The sequence below is a fragment of the Marmota monax genome, unplaced genomic scaffold (assembly GCF_021218885.2).
Source record: "Marmota monax isolate L192 unplaced genomic scaffold, Marmota_monax_Labrador192_F-V1.1 WCK01_AAM20220418_F8-fsc00011, whole genome shotgun sequence".
NCBI lineage: Eukaryota > Metazoa > Chordata > Mammalia > Rodentia > Sciuridae > Marmota > Marmota monax.
Window position 1 is genome coordinate 3,224,792 of NW_026693082.1, and position 20,057 is coordinate 3,244,848.

The 20,057-nt window shown below is 47.1% G+C and overlaps 1 protein-coding gene across 1 annotated transcript; it reads left to right on the forward strand.

Annotated features, from left to right (window-relative positions):
• The first annotated feature begins 6,192 nt into the window (after positions 1 to 6,192).
• Pdx1 (pancreatic and duodenal homeobox 1) lies at positions 6,193 to 12,537 on the forward strand. The gene is made up of 2 exons (XM_046454221.1): positions 6,193 to 6,719; positions 10,355 to 12,537. The coding sequence occupies exons 1-2, from the start codon at positions 6,314 to 6,316 to the stop codon at positions 10,798 to 10,800; spliced, it is 852 nt and encodes a 283-aa protein (XP_046310177.1). The 5' UTR covers positions 6,193 to 6,313; the 3' UTR covers positions 10,801 to 12,537.
• Positions 12,538 to 20,057: the final 7,520 nt, after the last annotated feature.

The window sequence follows — 20,057 nt, forward strand, 5'->3', positions numbered from 1 at the left end:
AATTATAGTTTGAGTGTCTGTATTGTTATTATTATTCTCAATGCATAGTGCATAGAAGAATGACCATGTATGTATTAAAAATGCAAATTTCCATCTGGGGGGATAGCGCAACAGTAAAGCACTTGCCTAGCATACTGAAGGCCCTACGTTTGATCTCCAGCACTGTGAAATACTATAATAATAATAATAATTAATATTATTATTATTACTATTATTATTATTATTATAAAATACAGGTTTCCAAGATGCCCTAATTCTATCATGTAGCTCTGAGGTCTGGCTCAGGTATTTGCATTTTCTAAGCACCCCAGTAATTTTGATACACATAGTTTACAAGTCACACTTCCAGAGACACTACCCTATGAATCCATGACATGTCAATGATTGATAGGAGTCTGTATCTTTGTTTGATGTGACTAAAGGTAGATGTGTTGTAATGTATAATTGGACAAAAAATTAAATACATTTGAATAATGCTTCTTTCTACATAACAATACACTGTAGGAAGAATTACAAATAGGTAAATTTGATGAAGTTGAGATTGCAAACAGCTAGCCTTTTACCTTAATAACTGCAAGACAGGGTGGGGGCTACCATATGCAATCTAAAGAGGGGGCCCACAGCTGTGCCCTCTGAATTGGGGATTGACTCTCTCCTATTGAATACTACAGACTTCAAATTTTACTATTTTTGTATAGGCCTTAGATTTGGGGATACACAGAGAAATTGAGCTGGCAAGGATGTTCTTGCACCTTCCCACAGACCACTACTGTTGCACATGACCTCATTTCTGATCTAGAAAATCAGAAATGGGTCAGGATGCCAGCCTTCCTCTGGCTCAGAAACTAAAATGACTCCCTTCCCTTTTAAGTCATATTAGGGTTTCCTCCAAAACCCTATGAGGTCAGTTTTGTCTCTAATGATGGAAATGGAAAACCCTCAGAAAATGCTGGGGAAGTGGGGAAGTGGCCTTTGGTTAGAAGGCACTATTTAGATGCTATATTCCACAGCTACCTGATGGTAATAAGACTTCACCTTTTCAAATCTTTTTTTTTTTTTCCTCCAGCTGGGGATGGAAGCCAGAGCCTAGGCATACCAGGCTAGTGCTCTACCTCTAAGCCACACACTTAGTCCCACTTCTTCCAATTTCTTAGGCTTTCCTAGCTGTAGGAAAGGAGACCTTGCCCCTATCCCACACCTGTTCCTGTCTCTGGCTGGGTGGGGTGAGCATTCTCCAGCTCCCTTTCTCCTCTACTCCCTTTTAGTAGGACCCCATTTGGGGGATGTATGTTCCCCTAAAGCACTAAGCCCACTCAGTGCTTCCTCCCAGTGTTCCCAAATATACCCTCCCAGGTCTGCCTGTCTGGGAATATCTGTGGACATGGGCTTGGGGTAACAGTCTGCAAGTCTGGGGGGCATGCAATAATGACCAGTAGGTAAATTCTTATAGGTGTATCTAAGTGCTGCAAAGGGATGAAGAGATGACCATTAATTGAGTGCCTACAAGTGCCAGGAGCTATAGACATTTTGTAGTCTTATTTAAAAAGTTAAAATTTTCTTGAGTAAAAACTATATAGCAAGATAGTGCAAAGTCTTGGCCAACAGGATGAATTCTAAAGGTAGGGCACCACAGCTTGTATCTAGGCTCTGCCACTTACTAGCTGTATGACTCTGGGTAACTTAACATCACTATGTGTAAGTTTCTTCTACTGCAAAATGGGAACGAGAAGCCAGGTGCAGTGGTGCACACATGTATCCCAACAATTTGGGAGGCTGAAGCAGGAAGACCGCAAGTTCGAGGCCAGCTTCAGCAACTTAGCAAGGTCCTCAGCAATTTAGTAAACCCCTGCCTCAAAAGAAAATAATAATAATAATAATAATAATAATAATAATAATAATATAAAGGGCTAGGGATGTAGCTCAGTAATAAAAGTGCCCTAGGTTCAATTCCCAATACCTGCCAAAATGGGAATAAGAAACTAGTTTATGGAATTTTCTTGAGGATTAGCAAATACTGACTCCATTTGTTTGTTGTTATTATTACTCTATGCAATAGACACAATTTTGGGGGCAGTGTTGTGCTTATATTTTACAAATAAGAATAGAGAAGCATAGTGAAAGTTTATAACTTGTCAAGGGAGACACAAATTGTACAAGGCAGGTGTATGTAGCTTCTTAAGAGCGTTCTATCATATACCAGAACATATCTCTATTACCAAAGTGTCCCTCAAAGAGATTTTAGGAAGGCACACAGTAAGGGCTGTTTAGGTATTTGATCAATAAATATGGTTGAAAATATTGGTCCTTCATACTAATAAACCATGTGAAGTGCAGGATGGTGGAGGAAGGTGGCTACAGGGACCCAGCGGTATAGGTCAAGCCTCCTTAAGGCTGCTGCAGGAATCTGGAGGTATGGAAAATGTCCCAGGAAAACAAAGGATTAGTCACAGGAAGCAGTGGTAAGGAGGGGGCGGGTAGAATATAAAAGAGAGAATTTCAATGGAAGCGAGAAACTGGTTATCAAGGACTTAGCTCAGAAGGCAATGAGCCAGGGCTGAGATGTCTGCAGACTGCCCTTCTGGATGAAAGAGCCAGGGCTGGGTTCCTGGATGGGAGCTGGCCTGAGGGTGGACACAGAACTGCAACAGATCACAGGGGTGCCCAAGGGGGGGAATGCAAAAGTGACTGTGAATCCTTAGGAGTCTCAACTTCCTTTAATACATTCAGCAGCAAAGTGAATTGAGTGCCACAGAAGCATTAAACCAAAAAAAGGATGGGACAGGTGTCTGGGGCCCCCACTCCTGGGAAGGAAGTATTAGGAGGTGGAGGGAATGAGCATCGCACAGTACTGGGGTATGCTGAACCTCCTTGTTTGCCTTTCTCACACTCAAGAGAGCCAGTAAGGTAGAGAATAAGACAATTGCCCAATAAAATTTAATTTTTAAGTTGCATTTCTCTGTACAATAGGAGGGGCTGAATTATCTGGAAAATAATTTCAACCCTCTAGTCATTGCTACTAGATTGTTTTGCCCTATGAGTCAATCAGAAACCTTTGATTCCAGGTGGGAGGTCCTTTCCTCCCTCAACCCTCAGTTAATTTTTGCTGGCCCTCTCCTAACTGGGTGCCAAACTCAGGATTTACAAAAGTAGCAGAAGGGAAGAACTGATTTGCCCTAGGGGAACAAAAACTTGTCTACATCAGTACCGATCAATGGCAATACTAATACACACAAATAAAAAGTCAATTATGTCCCCAATATTGCAAAAAAAAAAAAAAGTCAATTATTAAAGGAGTATTCTCATTAAGGGCATTAAGGGTATCATACTTAATTTACAAAGTTTTTCACCTCAGGATATAACTTAATTTTTATTTTCGACAACAGATTAATTTTAAATGAATATGCTCTAGTAAATCAAATTCCATATAAATTCAGTCTGGGAGTTAAGTTTATTTTTGTCGTTTTTTTATCCACCCCATCCCTACACACACACACACACACACACACACACACACACTTAGAATGGGATACAGTGGCTTAAAAATTCTTAGCACCAAGCCAAAACCGGCCTTTGACATGCCTGTGAAACCACCTAGGAAGACTTCACTTACTAAAAACAAGGTAACCTGGTTCTCCCCGGCGCAAACCGAATCTCCGCGAAAGGGGGAAGAGGGCAGGCGAGGACTTCCAATATCAGCGAGGACTATCAGGACGTCCTGCTAATAAACGACTTTTTCACTGTCCACACTATAATTGGTTTACAGCCTTTTTTGTTTATTTATCCATAAGTGCTGCTGTTAAATGGCTCGGGAAGGCGCTCGCCTAATGGCTCGGTATCGTGGCCAGGCCTCTGGGAGGCGAGGCGGCGTGCAGGGGGCACAGGCGTCAGCGGGATCCAGAGCGGAAACGCATTTCACCTGTAATGGACTTGGCGGTTTTATGGTACCAGGACCTAGATCCACAGAGAAATACATGATCTTGCTCAGTGGAGGGTTCTGCGGGATGCATTTTTCGTAAGGATGTATGTGATAACTAGTCCTGCTAGCCTTGCACTACCTAATACTAAATGGCTGAATGACCTTTGTTTCCGGCGCCTCTTTTAGGAAGCAAAAAGCAGAAAATGCCACTGGTGAAAGTGAGAAAGTGACTCGGGCGACCACCACCTTCAGCACCACCATCACCACCACCGCCCCAAATTTGTGCTCAGACCAAGGTACCCAGTTTTTTGCCACAAGCTCAGCGGGCGAATTTACTTTGTGCTGAAAGCCTCTTTCCTTTCTGCAGGGCCGAACAAAATATTAAATGGGAGCAAATGAAGCATCGAAATGGAGGCAAATTTACAGAAATGTGCAATTAGATGAGAAGTGCAAAGTAAACACTCCGAAGGACCCGGGGAGGGGGTGGGGCACAGGCTGAGTCCAAGGAGGGCGGGTGCCCAGGGGAGGAGCGGGGTGGGGTGCGGGGTTAACCAGGGGGAGGGGAAAGGTGGCCGATCTTTGTCCCGAGCAGAGCTCCCGGTCCGCTCATAACCGCGTAGCCAAGTCAACTCGGCAGATTATCTCCAAGGGTCAACACGCAGCGGCTGGGCAACCCCTGTCCCGCCCTGTCCTACTGATCGATGTGGTCACTCGGGGCCGAATGATAGCGTCAGTTCCTCCGCGGCCACTGCGAACAATGGACTCATTGACTTAGGCGCGTAGAGATTAGGTGCACAGGTCGACCACCTTTCACTCCCTGGTCTCCTGTGGCCACAGGTGGCCCTTTTCCCTGAAGAAATCGACTTAACTATGCTCGCCCTCCAGGCTTCCTTTGGCCTGCCCTTGAGAACCCCGGCATCAACAAACCTGGGGGCCGCACACGTTCCCAGGCTACTCAGTGGACTCAGCGGCTACTCAGTGGCCCGCACTCTTAGTAAAGCAAACGGCAAGACAGCACCGGTACCCCACGAGAGAAAGAATCTGAAGAGAAATCCAAATTCCCAACTGGCTTTTTTGTCTTTTAATGAAAATGAAGAGTATTCAGAACAATGCTTTCATCCCTGCGCATTTAAAACGCAAATATTTCCAGTGGGATAAAATATATTAAACCTACTCGCAAAGATCTAGTTAGGAGAGTCTGGTCTCCTATGATTTTTCTCTTGCTTGGTTGCTTGTGATTCACACCATCATTTGCAGAGGTTTTTCTGCACAGATGTACAGTTTTCCCAAAACCCTCCCTGGCGGTTGAAGGAAGGTAGGCGTTTCGGGAGGACCGGGTCAGAGATTGGCTCCACCACACAGCGCAGCGAGTCAGTATCCTTGGTCTTGCTCTGGCCGAGGGAATGCTGAAAGGTAGTCGATCCCGGCCAGTGGGTGTGAAAACGTGACTGGTTTAAGTCAGGACCTCATAGTGCCCAGAAGTTACCGAGTAAGTCGAAGCTACTCACAGATGTTGTCACGCAAATGCAGTTTTTATTTCGTTTGTAAACACCCGAGGCCTCTGCCAGCCTGCCTTATTTCAATCAGAAGGTGAGGGGGGTGTGCATTCTTTGGCCCGGGTCCGGAGATCCTGGAATGGAGAGTTGTCAAGGATCTGAGATCCTTGTGCCAACCTCTCCCTGGCCTCTCAACCATAGAGGGACCCTGCTTCCCTCTCTCTCACCACAATAGAAAGTGGCCAAATGGATCCCAATTCCTAAAATCAAAATTACTGATACCCTTCAATTAAAAAAAAAAAATCCATTCCTGATTTCTTCAAAACGGGAGCTAGGAGCCCTGGGTTAAATCAAAATAGAAACAACTGCTTTCTACCTAGAGTTGGGGTCTGCAAATTTTTTGACTGTATTCTCCAACTTTCTTAAAATATTACAATTCCAACATGCCTATTTAGGAATTATATTAATTAACTAATAATTATAGAAAATACAAGGAAAATATAAACGTTTAAAGCACGATGGAAAAGATTCCATAAATAAACAGAAGGTCTAACAATTTCATACACCCTACTCTGGAGAGGCATCCAGGCATATGCAGCAAACTCAGCTAAGAGAGAAAATTGAAATCAACGCAGGTGCTCGCGCGTGCCTAGGTCTCGCTTCTTAAGGCAGTCAGCCAGGCCAATAATGGCCCCAGGTTGAGCCACGTGGGGCACGACAGAGCCTATGGCGCTGCCTACGGGCCCGCCTGTCGCTGCGGACTGCAGGTTCCCTCTGAGAGCAGTGGAGAGCTGTCAAAGCGAGCAGGGGTAGCGCCAGGAGTGGGAGCGCCGCACAGTGTCAAGTCCCGGGCTGCAGCTGCCTTCTCGAGGCTCCTGGTCCCCAAGCACCAGCTACGACCATGAACGGCGAGGAGCAGTACTACGCAGCCACGCACCTTTACAAGGACCCTTGCGCGTTCCAAAGGGGCCCAGTGCCGGAGTTCAGCCCCAGTCCCCCAGCATGCCTGTACATGAGCCGTCAACCCCCACCGCCGCCGCCCTCCCAGTTCCCCGGCTCCCTGGGAGCACTGGAGCAGGGAAGTCCCCCGGACATCTCCCCGTACGAGGTGCCCCCCCTTGCGGAAGATCCGGCCGTGGCGCACCTCCACCACCACATCCCTGCCCAGCTCGCGCTCCCCCACCCGCCCGCTGGGCCCTACCCGGATGGAACGGAGCCGGGGACCCTGGAGGAGCCCAGTCGAGTTCAACTACCTTTCCCATGGATGAAGTCCACTAAAGCTCACGCGTGGAAAGGCCAGTGGGCAGGTAAGCCTGGCTCTTTTCCTCTTTCTCCTCTCGGTCTCTGGGCTCGCTGCCCCTACCTCAAAGAGTAAGCGCCCCCCTGGGTTGTCTCAGGGTTCCAGTCCTCAACCCCCTCGGATACTACAGGGTCGGACTAAATTATCCCAGGCCACCTGCAGAGAGGCGCTTTTAAGGTCCCTTTGGGGGCATCTTTCCCACCAGTTCTCCTCCTAGGAGCTTAAACCTATTCCTTCCCTGTGTGCTGGGCCCATCTTAGCCCCAAAAGCACCCGGTATGCGCCACCTCTAGAAAACAGAGTGTCAGCCAGGTTCAGGGCTTCGGACACTCGGGATCCTTCTCCAGCGGGCTATCTAGCAGCCAAGGACTAGCAGCACCCAGGATGTCTCTGTCCCAGACCCAAGAGCTCCTTAGTAGCTCCAGGCATCTCACTCCACCAGACCTGCACTAGAGGCTTCCTGAGAGCAACACAGACCCTCTCAGGGTCGCGAGGTACATGTATAAAGGCAGGAAAGGAAAGGAAAACTGCACCCATCTAAGCCTGAAAACTGTCCCCGCCGCCCTGGTGGAGGAAACCGGGTGGAGGTGAACAGGAAGGGTGTAGGGCAAAGCGAGGAGCTCACCGCTAGACTGAAGGCTGGCCGCTCACCCCTTCTTGGAGCCAAGCAGTTGGGAGAAGTTCTGAGATGCTAATTCGTTTTTTACTAACCAAAAACGTTTGCAAAGGTCTCCTCTCGCTGCTTCACGGGAAATTAAGTTTGCAGAGGGAATCGCGTCCTTCCTGCACAGTAGAGGGAAAAGGGAATCCTGGGTTCCCCCGGCCATAAGCGCCATCGAGTAGCAAGTTTTTCCCAGCCGGGAGGCGGAGACGCAGAGCAGCCCCCAATTCCCTTCCTCCCCGCCCAGAGCTGGAGGCGAGTTCCGGCCTGGCCTGTGCCCCCGCCGCCACACAATGTTATCGCTTCTGTGCCGCCGAAGCCACTTCTGGTAACACACCTGCACTACAAATAGTCGCTTTTTTTTTTTTTTTTTAATCTTTCAACTTGACAGTCGGGCACTGGAAAAGAAGCCCGATCTGGCAACCCCTGAGAACTCTCAACGCCCTGTTCTCGGGGTCTGACCAGGGAGCCCTACTGACATTGACCTGGGCGCGCAGCCCAGCGCAACTTTGAATAGGGCAAAGGGAGTAGGGTTCGTCCAAGACCCTATGGGCTCTCCTCTTGTTATTTCAATTTCTCGCTAAGGCAAACATCCAAACATACCAACTGGGCTGCGATCACCCCCACCTCTAGCGAAAGCCGGGCGATACTGGCACCAGATGCTGCCGAGGTGCCCATGAGAACTAATCCAGCTCTAAAGGCCCAGGATTTAGACCTTGCAACCTCAGAAAGTGCCGGATTCTTGGAAAGCAGAAAGTCCTCCCCTCAGCTTGGAGGCTCCTGGCTGGTAGTTTCTTGCCAGGGTTGTCTTTCCTCCAGGATTCCCTTACCACAGAGGGTTTCTGGACCCCTGGTCCTCGCTGCTCCTGCCCTCTTGGCCTGGACTCCCTCAGGATAAGGGTAAGACGATTTCAGAGGTGGAATAACTCCTCTTTTCTTCCCCAACTGCTGTTGTCCATCTCTGAGCTGATAGCACTTGGGCTCAGGTGAACCCAAAAGCCAGGAAGTAAAACCAGAAAAGAAATCAACAGACTTGCCTGGGAGTGAGGGACGCCTCAGGGCTAGGAAGTCCAGGTCAGAGAGGCAGTTGCTGGATGCTCTGATCCACTGTATCCTCAGACCACAGGGAAGGGGCCGACCACAGGGAAGGGACCCACCGCGACTTTATTCTCTTGTCTTGAGAGCAGCCTGCAGGGCACTGCTGAGGCCCAAGGTCCTCCAGGAAACTTTCCAAGGAGACGAACTTAAAGGGTTGGCCAACCCACCTGCTGGTGCATGGTAGTTTCAAGCCCCTGGGAAGTGCAAAGTGACCCAAAGGCTCTCATTTTAGTAGGAATATGAATACTAATGACAATAGGAACTTCTGACGACCTCGACCTAAATGAAGTGCATCTGCTGCTCTGGCTGCCCAGCTAAACCTCTTTACTAGCCCAGATCTGGGGCCCTTGACATCTTCCCACCAAGAGTCTCCATCCTCAACCTCCATCCCTTGTCACCCTGACCTGACCAACAGGTCTCCTGAGGTAATGGACCCCTGCAGCCTCTGACTGCAACTTGGCAAGGTTCTCAGCTGGAGGGGAGGGGGTGCTGGAGAGGTTGTGGGTTGAATTAAGAACCATGGATGGTCTTTTTAAAGGTCCCACTAAGTCTAACTCGGGAAGGACTGAAAGACTTAGAGCTGCCCCTCAGGGAGCAGAACTGCTCCACCAACTGGGGTCTGGGCCCCTGACCTGGCTTCTGAGGGCTCCTCTTCTCCGCCTAAGGTTCCATCTTCCGAAGCAAAATTAATCCCTCGCCCTCAACACACACATTCTCCTTCTAGATTCTTAAATGCTTCGCCATTAATTACAAGAGAAATGTCTCCTCCCTCCTTCCTAAGACAAAAGCCTCTTTCCCGAGCTTAGGTGGGGCTAATCGCGCCAGCGTCCACAACCTGAGCGCAGTTGGTTCCCAGCATAGAAGAAAAAAATTCTGACCTCAAGGAACGCAGCGGCAAACACCGTGTGTGCGGCGCTCTTTTCTCCGCCCCGCCGGCGAGTTGCTTCCTGGAGACCTCAGCCTGGAGCTGAAAGCCCTATACCCTTGTACTTTTTGTCTACACCACCACTCCCTCCCTCCGCCCTGCTTTCTTTCAGATCCACTTTTGGGCTCTGGACCCCGCACCTGCCCTCTCCGACTCCGCCCGGATTTGGGGAGCAGGGCAGAGTCTGGGACTAACAGCAACCTGCCCCACCAAACGTGACCTTCCCCAAACAGCATTCTTTTTTCACGCATCGGTGGATCAACTAAGATTAAAATACCAATTACAGAGAACTTAACCATCTCTCAAGTTGGAGAGATAACTATATGAAGAAAAAAAATCTATGATCAGATATAACAAAATATCATAACATTTTGGCCCAAGAGTTTTCAAACTGGGGTTGCATCCATTAGTTTGCTGTGAAATCAATTTACTGGGTTGAGATTAGCATTGTTTTAACGAAATAGTGAACAATGAGAAAAAAAGTACCGTACGTGGTAAAAGTTGGATTTAAGTCTTGAAATGTTTGTCAGTGATATATCCGCATGTGGACTGGATAGGGACCTCAAATAGACTTATTATGGGCCAACGTCAGAAGGTTTGTTAAGAGTAAGTCCTGTGTGAAGGCTTTTTATTGCCTTCATAGAATCCAGTCGATGGACATATCTTATTACATGCATCAATTCAAACACCGGTTAAATGAACTCATTGTAGAACCGCTCCTTGGCAGGGCCAAACGTCGGCTCACGGTGAGCGCGCAGCTTTGGCCTCCAACAAAAAGCTCCCTTGACTAGGGAAGCTGCGTGCACCCACAGTGGGCTCTGAGGTAAGGCGGTTGGGGTTCAGTAGCCCGGCACCGGCAACGCGACAGTTCCTTGGCCAGGAGCTGAAGGGGTTGGGCTGTGTGGGTGGGGGCTGGGTGGGGAGCCCGAGGCTACACTCATCGACTGTGTCGCCCACAGGAGGTGCCTACGCGGCGGAGCCCGAGGAGAACAAGCGAACGCGCACCGCCTACACGCGCGCGCAGCTGCTGGAGCTGGAGAAGGAGTTCCTATTCAACAAATACATCTCGCGGCCGCGCCGGGTGGAGTTGGCGGTAATGCTGAACTTGACCGAGAGACACATCAAGATCTGGTTCCAAAACCGCCGCATGAAGTGGAAAAAGGAGGAAGACAAGAAGCGCGGCAGCGGGACTGCGACCGCGGGTGGCGGGGGCGCGGAGCCTGAGCAGGACTGCGCTGTGACCTCGGGCGAGGAGCTTCTGGCGCTGCCACCTCCGCCACCTCCCGGGGGGGCTGTGCCACCCGCTGCCCCTTCTGTCGCCCGAGAGGGACGCCTGCCGCCCGGTCTTAGCGCGTCGCCGCAGCCCTCCAGCGTCGCGCCTCGGCGGCCGCAAGAACCCCGGTGAGAAGCAAGGGCTGCTCCCTACCCGGCGGCTTCGACCACTCGCAGAGCAGGGGGGAGGGGAGCGGGCCTAGGATCCCGCGAGTGGATAGGGACCCTGGTAGTTGGATGGGGTAGGAACTGTGGGGCCCACCCTAAACCGGAGTGGAGAACCTGTACTTCCAGGCTCCGGTGCCAGGGAGGGCGCCGCAGGGAAGATGCTGACACATCTCCTGGAAGAAGACACCTTAGTTTTTGTAATATTTGGGACCTCTGTCTATTGATGTGGTGTGATTGACGGTTTGCGCGACTGCTGCGCACATTCCCTCCGCGCCTCCAGCACTCCTTCCTAGGACCTATTTAGAGAAGCCAACTCGAAAAAAAGTACTCGAAAGTGTACAAATTGGAACGCTCCGCAATATACAGCAGGCAAGCTTGACTGGGTGCCTTAATCTGTCCAGAAACAAAACCAATCTTACTCCGACGACCACTTTTAGAAATAAAAGGAAACGTTTGAGGTTTCAAAGATCCAGTGATATTGTTGTCTATGACATAGAATGAGTCCTCTTCCTCCCTCCTCCTCCTCAAGCCAAATACCTCCTTGGCATACACCCTTCAACCTGCACCTCTTGCCCCTGAAGAAAAGAAAATTCTTTCAAGTCTGTCTGGGCAGCTGCAGGGTTGGAGCGAAAGTACAGTGCAAGCAGAGTCCCTGGGAGCCCCAGTTGGCCCTACGCAGCTGGGATACCCGCGCTGATGTCCTCGAGTGGTAAGGGAAAAGAAAGATGGATCCTTGAGAGACCGACCTCTAAACTAAAGATATTTGAAATTTTCTATTTAAGATGTGAATTTAGTTCCTGATCTTAGGGCAGGCAAGCAGGGTGACCTGGTGCACCTTGTAAACAAAACTACTATTCACAGAGCCAGTATGATTTCATATCTTTAGAAATCATGAAAATGTAGGTGACTGGAGTGTTTGAAAAACTGGTTCTTTTATTTAAAGTTTTAACATTTCCTAGGGTTTTTTGTTTGTTTTTACAAACAGTTCTGTAGTTTCCAGCTCAATTCCTCCTTTCAAAATCAGGGTGTTGTGTTCAGGCTGTTTGTGGAAACTGCTTAAAAAATATGGATAATACGAGAAGAAATGAAAGTCGATTCTCCTTGCTTTGCTTCAACCCTTTCCTACAGGATGATGATTCCAATTCATTTTGTTGTTAGATTTTTTTTTTTTTCTGAACTAACCAGGGGAAAGCAGATAATGAAGAAGCATCACACTTGGGTTTTGAGTTGGAGCAGCATATGGGTGGTGGATTTCCTTTTCTGTTTTAAGAGTCCTGTTCTTGAGATGGCTTTGGCCGGCAACAGAGCCCGGGGCATCCAGAGTTGGGATTGCCAGTGGCTAACACTGAATGCGGTCAGAACCAAAGCAGCACACCGAAGGCAGGAATCTGGCTAGTGTCTTGGACCTCTTCTTTCACCAACCTCTTCTTTCCCCTTTACGCACAAGCTACCCTATGGGCTGATGGGCGAGGCTTTTTTCCATGACTCCTTCAAACAAAGTGTTTCTTTGGATAAGTCTCTACCCCCAGAAACCCAATATGAGGAAAGTCTATAAAAGGCAACAATGCCCTGATTTAGTGGGTTTCTAACCTCTAGTGCCACCCTGTTTCTCCGCAGCTCTCCAAGGGCGTTTTATCCCTGCGATGCGCGAGAACGCGCCTGCGCCTCCGGAACGCTCCCACAGAACCCTGCCTGAGGCTCATTTCTTCAGTCACTGCTTTTATTTTCTTTTATAAAGAGAGACGCTGTGCGTTTTTGTTATTTGTTTTTTTTTTTTTTTTTTTTTGGCGAGAGAAATCATGCCCTTCAGCAAGCGGGGTGGGGGGGAAGCCTCTTAATCAGGGGAACTTTCTCATAATGTGACAGTGCTCTTTCGAGGCGGCCTCTCCACACCCCTTGGGTTCTGGAGTGCGGCAAATTTTCATTAGGGCCTTGGGTCCCTCGAATATTGGCTAATAACCTGGTAAAATTATCCAAATACCAGCTCTGTACCTTGGTTTCCTTATACGTAAGGTGGAGGCAAATATTGTATTACTTCACGGAGTAGCTGTGTGATTTAAACCAAGGAATACAAAAGGGCGAGATTCAGTATCTAGAAAATAGTTATCCCTTCGCAATTATTAGCTTTTGTTTTATGACCATTATCACCATTTTCGGAAGCAATTATAGGGATGCTGCTGTGGAGTTTGTTTTGCTCTCACCTGCCCAGGAGCTCCTCTCCTTTCGCAAAACCTCGCACACACCGCGATTGGTCTGATCTTCATTTATATATCCACAAATCTTTGCTAGAGCATGTCCTATTTAAAGCCCTTCCTCGTAAATAAGTTCCTTTGGTTTCCCACAGAAACTTGCTGCCCAGTTGGTGGAGATGCTGAGATTTGTGAGCCAAGGAGTTGTGGGGAGGGGGGCCCTACCTAACCAGAGGCGCTCTGCAAGGCTGGAGTCCCAATCTCAAGCCGTGCACTGGAGGTGTGTCTTCTGTGCGCGGGCTCCAGGGTTAGCCAAGGAAGAAGAGGTGCAGGCCCCCCAGAGCTGTTTCTTGGACTGCTGATGGAGCGGGTGCTGACGTTTCAAGCGTGCATACTCCAATCGCCCGGTGCTCGGCGAGAGATCACCCGAGCTTTTCCGAAAGCGGATCAAGGCGGCGCTCCGGTTCTAAGGCTCACCGCTCTGTTTGGATCCAGCCCTCCTTACCTATGCTTGGCCTTGATTAAATCACTTCACTCCCCTATGCTTCGTCATTGGAATGGGTTATAATGAGGATGAAATGAAATGACATATTTGAAGAGCTTAGGCGGGGCTTGGCGCAAATTTTCCTGTACACGTGGTGGGATTGGAGGAGATGAGGTGCTGTTGTTACCAGTAGAGACTGGCCTGCCAGGGAGGCCAGCCGAGAGCAAAGCCCAGTGGCCAGACAGGCTTCCAAGATAGTATGAACTCGGGCTCCACCGGAGCAGTGGAAGCGGGGCGAGAACTCGGTCCCTACTCCTCATCGGTGGGACAAGACTCGACCTCAGCGGTTCTAGATGAGGCCCCACAGGACCACCCGCATGCGGCTGGACGTGTGTACCTGGAATTCTGAGCCAACAGGCCAGGGGTCTTGAACTTTGAACCTCCGAGAGGCCAAGATGCTCCCAGCTCCCATCCTGAGTCCACACCACGCTCCCGGGTCTCCCGAGTGAGGCGACATTGAGAAAAACAAACACCAACCAACTGGAAAGACTTCTTTCCGAAAATGAAGTGATCTTCTCCAGGTCCCAGAACCCCAGGGGTGATTGCGGTACCTGCCACCCCTGAGGCTCTGTCGGCAACCTCTGCTGGTCAGGTTCAGAGTGCTGCTTTCATATAAAGAACAGATACCTCCTTGGAAAGCTCCAGGGGTGGAGCGAAGGGCCGAGGCGGAGAAGAGCGCGGCTCCCCTGGGGATGCTCAGTCCCCGGCTCCGGTGAGCGCCCGCAGGGCGTCGAGCCCCGGAACCCCGCGGACATCCTTACTATGCTCCCTGCGCCCAGAATTCCAAGAGGGCCTAAACTTGAACTTCCACGCCTCGCCATTCCCCGGAAAGTCTCGGGAACAGAACCACAAGCCCCGTCATTTCTCGGGGCGAAGTACGTTCGCGGTCCAGCGATCTGGGTGCGGATGCGCGCCCAGGCGGGGCCAAGGCTCCTGGTGCGCGCCCCCTGCAGCATCGTACTCCTGGCTCTTTTAAAGCTGCCGAACCCTGGAAAATTCAGCTGAGGTTCCTCACCGCACACACCGTTAAGCAGCAGCAGCTAAAATTGAGAACCCGGATTGAAAACTCCAGAGAGCTCCCTACGATGCAGGCGGAGACAGGAGAGGGACTGACCGCTTGTGAGTTTCCGCATGTCGGTTCTGTCCCCAGCCCTTGTTGGAGACTCCTAGTGTGGGATCACATAGTGCCAAAAATAGTGTATGAGAAACAAATAAAACACTCCTTTTCTTCTGTGATATATTTCTTCCTGTAGATTAGCTATCGGTTACTGAAAGTTCTCATTTTAGCTAAATCCATACCATACTGTAATAATATCTGGGAGTTGGCGGCGATTTCAGGTCCTACCTATTGTTTTAACAGTGTTGATGTCTGTGATCCACTTGTACTCTTGACTCCAGAATTGGAGCCTGAACACATTTAGCAATAATTCCTGGGCTCTTGCTCTGTACCGAACAGGACTGGAATCCTTCCTGTGGTGCCTCACAAATTTAAGAAATCGGATCACCTCCTCCGTAAGAGTCATCACAGCTGTGGAGGTTAAATTTATTATTGGTTAATTGAGCAGTCATTCGGGTTCTCCAAATGTCTTTTGAAGAACAGGCTGCTTCATTTTCCCAAATTAACTTGACCCCCCCTTTGTCTAGTGTTGTGCCCGGGATATGTTCTCCCTCAATTCAATTTGTTCGATGCATTTAAGACTGAAATGTAAGCATTGCCCTGTCCTTTCAAGTAGGTGAAATCTACTTATTCTTATATTTCTATCATCCCCACCATCGATAAATCTCTCTGATCCTGGTGTGTGTGTGTGTGTGTGTGTGTGTGTGTGTGTACCTATGTACATGTGATTTGTGTCTGAGGGTGAATCTCTCCATCTTTGTGTGTCTAAGTATGCCTGCATGGCCCATATGTGTTTGTGTGCATTTGTGTTTAGGGTGTCTTAGGTGGGTTGTCATGGTGACAATGATCAGGTGTATTTGGGGATCAGAGATGCCTCCTTATATACATTTTTTTTCCTCTTAGTGCTGGGGATCAAATCCAGTGCTCTGCCACCAAGTACACCCTCCACCCCCATCATATATTCTTTTTTCCACCGGGCTTCTCCCAAGCATCTTTCTGATTATGATAACTGTCTGCTCTCAACTCTTTTATTGGAACAATGTATGAAGGCAGGAAAAGCTGTCTTTAGAGGGACACCAGATTGAAACTTGGTAAAAGATGATAGATTGCTAAAACACTACCACAAGGAATTCTAAAATCTTTCCTAAGAAAACTTTAGTTACCAATAAGGTATTTCAAGACTTCAACAGCTTCACCTACACAACCTCCTAAAAATGAAGCAGTTAGAAGAGGGAGATTCACAGTTCACACTGAATCAACTTTTACTCAAGCCCAACTCTAGCAAGGCACATGTTGAGGCAATAAACCTAATAGGAAATTGAGGCAGGGCAACAAAAAGCAAAGAAACCGAAAATGATGCAGCCTCTCTTTCTGGACAGCTCCAATAGTGGGAAGAGGTCAACAGGAAACTGGGTAGAAAGGGGAGGTCAAGCTCTACAAACAGTGGCTCTGAATAACTTTCAAGAGTGAAAGTAGCTGGCTGATTTAGGTTTCCCAGGTGTTTGGGTTATCTAGTGACAGATAAACAGTCAATGCCAGATTCCTATAATAAAGTTATATTTACATATCTATAAGATGGAATGGGTATGATAAAACTCTTATTCTCTCCCCCCACTCTTTCTCTCCCCTCTCTCCCCCAACCCCCTCCCTTAAAATTTTCTCAGGTTAGGGGTGTAGCCATTGATAGAATCCAGCACACCCAAAGCCCTGGGTTGAGTCAACAACACAGCATATCTATCTCAATCTCCCCCATACTTTTTCCTCTCTCCAAATAAGATATGGTTTTTGAAAGCATAGAAAGCTTTACTTTAAGCAATTTTTGTGGGGGGGGGCGCACTGGGGATTGAACCCAGGGCCTTGTGCATGTGAGGCAAGCACTCTACCAAATGAGTTATATGCCCAGCCCTAAGCAATGTTTTATAATTCAACTTCAAGTTGAAATGCCTGGAGTCCTTCCATAAACACAGAGCATGAGGACACCTTAAATATATACCATACCATCAAAATGCATTCAAATGCCTTCAGAATTCCTGACTGCACTATAGAATACACTGACTTTTAACTTCTTGTCATAATCACATGTATACAAAGAATAACCATATTTTGTTGTAATTTATATCATTTGAATAAGGTTTTTTTCCTGAATTGTCAAAATTTTCCTGATTTTAATGGTATGAAATTTTGAAAAATCCTATCTCCTATTTTTACATGCTGTAAAAATTCAGAAGTTTCACACCTCTAGATATGTCTAGAAATGCTGCCAATTTAAAAATGATATATTAGCTGGAACTATTTCCACTTCAGTAGCTCTCAAAGTCCAATAAAATGTCCAAAATAAATCTCTAAAAATTGAAATACTGCATTATTGGATTTGTTGCAATAAATGCATGCACACTTTGATTTTAATTTTGAAAGACGTGATCATAAGTAGAATAGAGCAGATTATTTCTCCTTTGCATGAGTGTGTCTTTCCACAGAGGCGGAGGAAATAAGTGTTAAATAAGGCACAAACCATAATTTATGCTACCTTTTGTCTTGCAACCCAGTGGAAGAGAAAGAGACAGACCCTAGCTATCTATAGTAATTAAATATTGGATTGAGAATATAACTTAATGATAGAGCCCAGGAAAGAAGGAAGGAACGGAAAAGAAAGAGAAAAAGGAAAGAGGAAGAGAAAGGGAGGAAAGAAGGAAGGGAGGTTGTATCTCACCACTCTGGGTAGGGATTACCTTCTGGTGTCCTATTTACTGTCCTTCTGAACTAGGATGAATAACTTAATCCCTTTGAGCCTATCTACTCCCCTGGAATTAAGGATAATCCCATCTCATGTGATTGTTGTGAGGATTGAAAAAAAACAATGTATGTGAAGAGTATATTCATTGGAAGTAGAGTCCTTTACAAACAAGAGGTCCCTCCAGAAGCTGAGACCTTTCTTGTCTAGATCGGGGACAGCCCTTCACTCAGTGGCCTCAGAGCAACAACAGCCACATGGACTGGATGTGTGATCTTTTCCCTGGGATTCTAAGGTGCTTCCTCAGGGGAATAGCTAGGTCTTGTCCTGGCTTTTCACAACAGGATTCTGACTGCACATTGGTGCTGACCAGGTATAGGCAAAAATAAATCAACACTGCTGTTAGAAGCACTGAAGCTACATTTCATACAACTGTGATGCCCAATGCACCTGGCTCTGTACCTAAGGCATCTGTGTTTAATCTAATTTAGGAACAGCCTGGTGGCCAAAGAGAGAAGTGGATCTTTGATGAAGTGAAGTTCCTTTAGGGAATCCTTAGGTCCTCAAGAATAAGAAATGGTCACTGGACCTCCTTTTTTTAAAATATTTATTTTTTAGGTGTAGATGGATGCAACACAATGCCTTTATTTTTATGTGGTGCTGAGGATCGAACCTGGGTCCCACCCATGCTAGGGGAGTGCTCTACTGCTGAGCCACAATCCCAGCCCCTGGAACTCTTAATAAATCATTTGCTTAGATGTTACTGTATTGGTCAAGTTTGGTTGTGACTAACAGAGATCCTAAATAGCAGTGGCTTCAGAGTACAAAGTTAAATTCTCTCCTACATGGAGGTCTGAAGGTAGGTAATCCAGGACAGGAATGTGGCTCCAGAGTTGTTGGGACGCAGGCTGCTTTGGCTTTCAGATTCTGCTAGCCCCTAATTGTTGTCCTCTCCAGTCCCATGGGGCACTCCACTCACACACATTTTCTAAGTAGCAGGAGGGATGAAACAAGGAAGAGGTATGTCTCTGTCATAGGCAGAATTATAGTACCTAAAAGCCTGAAAGATGTCCATTTGTAATCACTCAAACCTGTGAATATGATCTCTTATTTGACAAAAGGGAATTTATGTTAGAGTCTGTAAACAAGTCAAAATAACACCTGGCATTTTGCCAGGGGAATGTTAGAGTTCGTAAACAAGTCTGGATGGTGCCTGGCAAAATGCCAGAGGGAGTGGTTTGAGAAGTAACAAAAGTGAGCCATTAAGTGTGGAGATTCCTGATTGGTTGACTGCTGTATCTAGTTTATGTTAATTAGATAGGCTGTGTGAAATGTATAAATACTGCTCCTGTCCTGCAATAAACGGGTTCCACTCCTGCTGTATCAACTGTACACAAATTATTCGTCACCCCCCAGTTATTTTGCTGCCCAACGAACTGCTGCAAATTTACAGATGACATTAGGTTAGGGACCTTAAAATGAGGAGATTATTTTGGGTTATCCCCAGAGACCCTATATAATCCTAAGCCCTATAAAGCAAAGAATAAAAAAGAGAGACAAAAGGAAAAGACAAAGATTTTCCAAGTGTGTGTGGAAGGGTGCGGGGGGTGTCTTGCAGAGCCATCTTGGCCTCTGATATGAAGAAGCCCACGTGCAAGACCTGGAGAGAGTCCCTTGGAGCAAAGGCCAGCCTGCAAGTGACAATCAGCAAGGAAACCAGGACCTCAGGTCTCCAACCACAAGGACCTAATTCTGTCATGATCTTAATGAGTCAGGAAGCAGATTCTTCTCAGAGTCTTCAGATGATAAGAGCCCAACTAACTAGCAACTTGATTTTGACCTTGTGGATATGGGATAGAGAAATAGAGAAACCTGCTGCGCCAAGAACTTTTGACCCATAGAAACTGAGACAATAGGGTTGGGAATATACCTCAGTAGAATACTTTCCTTGCATGTACTAGGCCCTGGGTTCAATCCCTAGCACCAAAAAAATAAAAAATAAATAAAATAAAAAACCCTGAGACAATAAATTTGTTTTAAACCACTAATTTGTGATGATTTGTTATTGCAACAATAATAAACAAATATAGTCGGTGCCCTTTACTGATGGTCAAAGATGCCATATACACCACCCTCATGAGCAGAACTTAGTTCTGAAACTAAGTTTTAGAAACAGTTCTGAAACTAATTTTCACATGAAAATACCTAGCTGCATAGCAGGATTGAAAATGAAATCTTTATTCATAGTGGCCATTTCTCTAATTAAAAATGGAGGAAGGTACAGCACAAAAAGAAGAGTCAAATGGATACTGGTGACAACTAGCAATCTCTACTACTGTTACCAAGAGTCTACATTTTTTTAAATTGTCAAAATAATTTGGTATTTTCTGAAAACCACAAATGAAAAATCTCATTTGTTATTATGGAATAGCCCATAGAGGGGACCCATGTCCTGGAATGTAATGCTAGAAGGAAGTTTATTCAGACAAACATGTGTGCTTGCTTTCATCTAACAATGGGCACCATACAGCCCAGCCCATTGTTTGCCTAGGCTATCAGAAAGCCAGAACTAAAATTAGTATTCAACTAACATTCAACTCTGTATTCATCCTGGCATAGGATATTGAGGAAGGCTGAGATT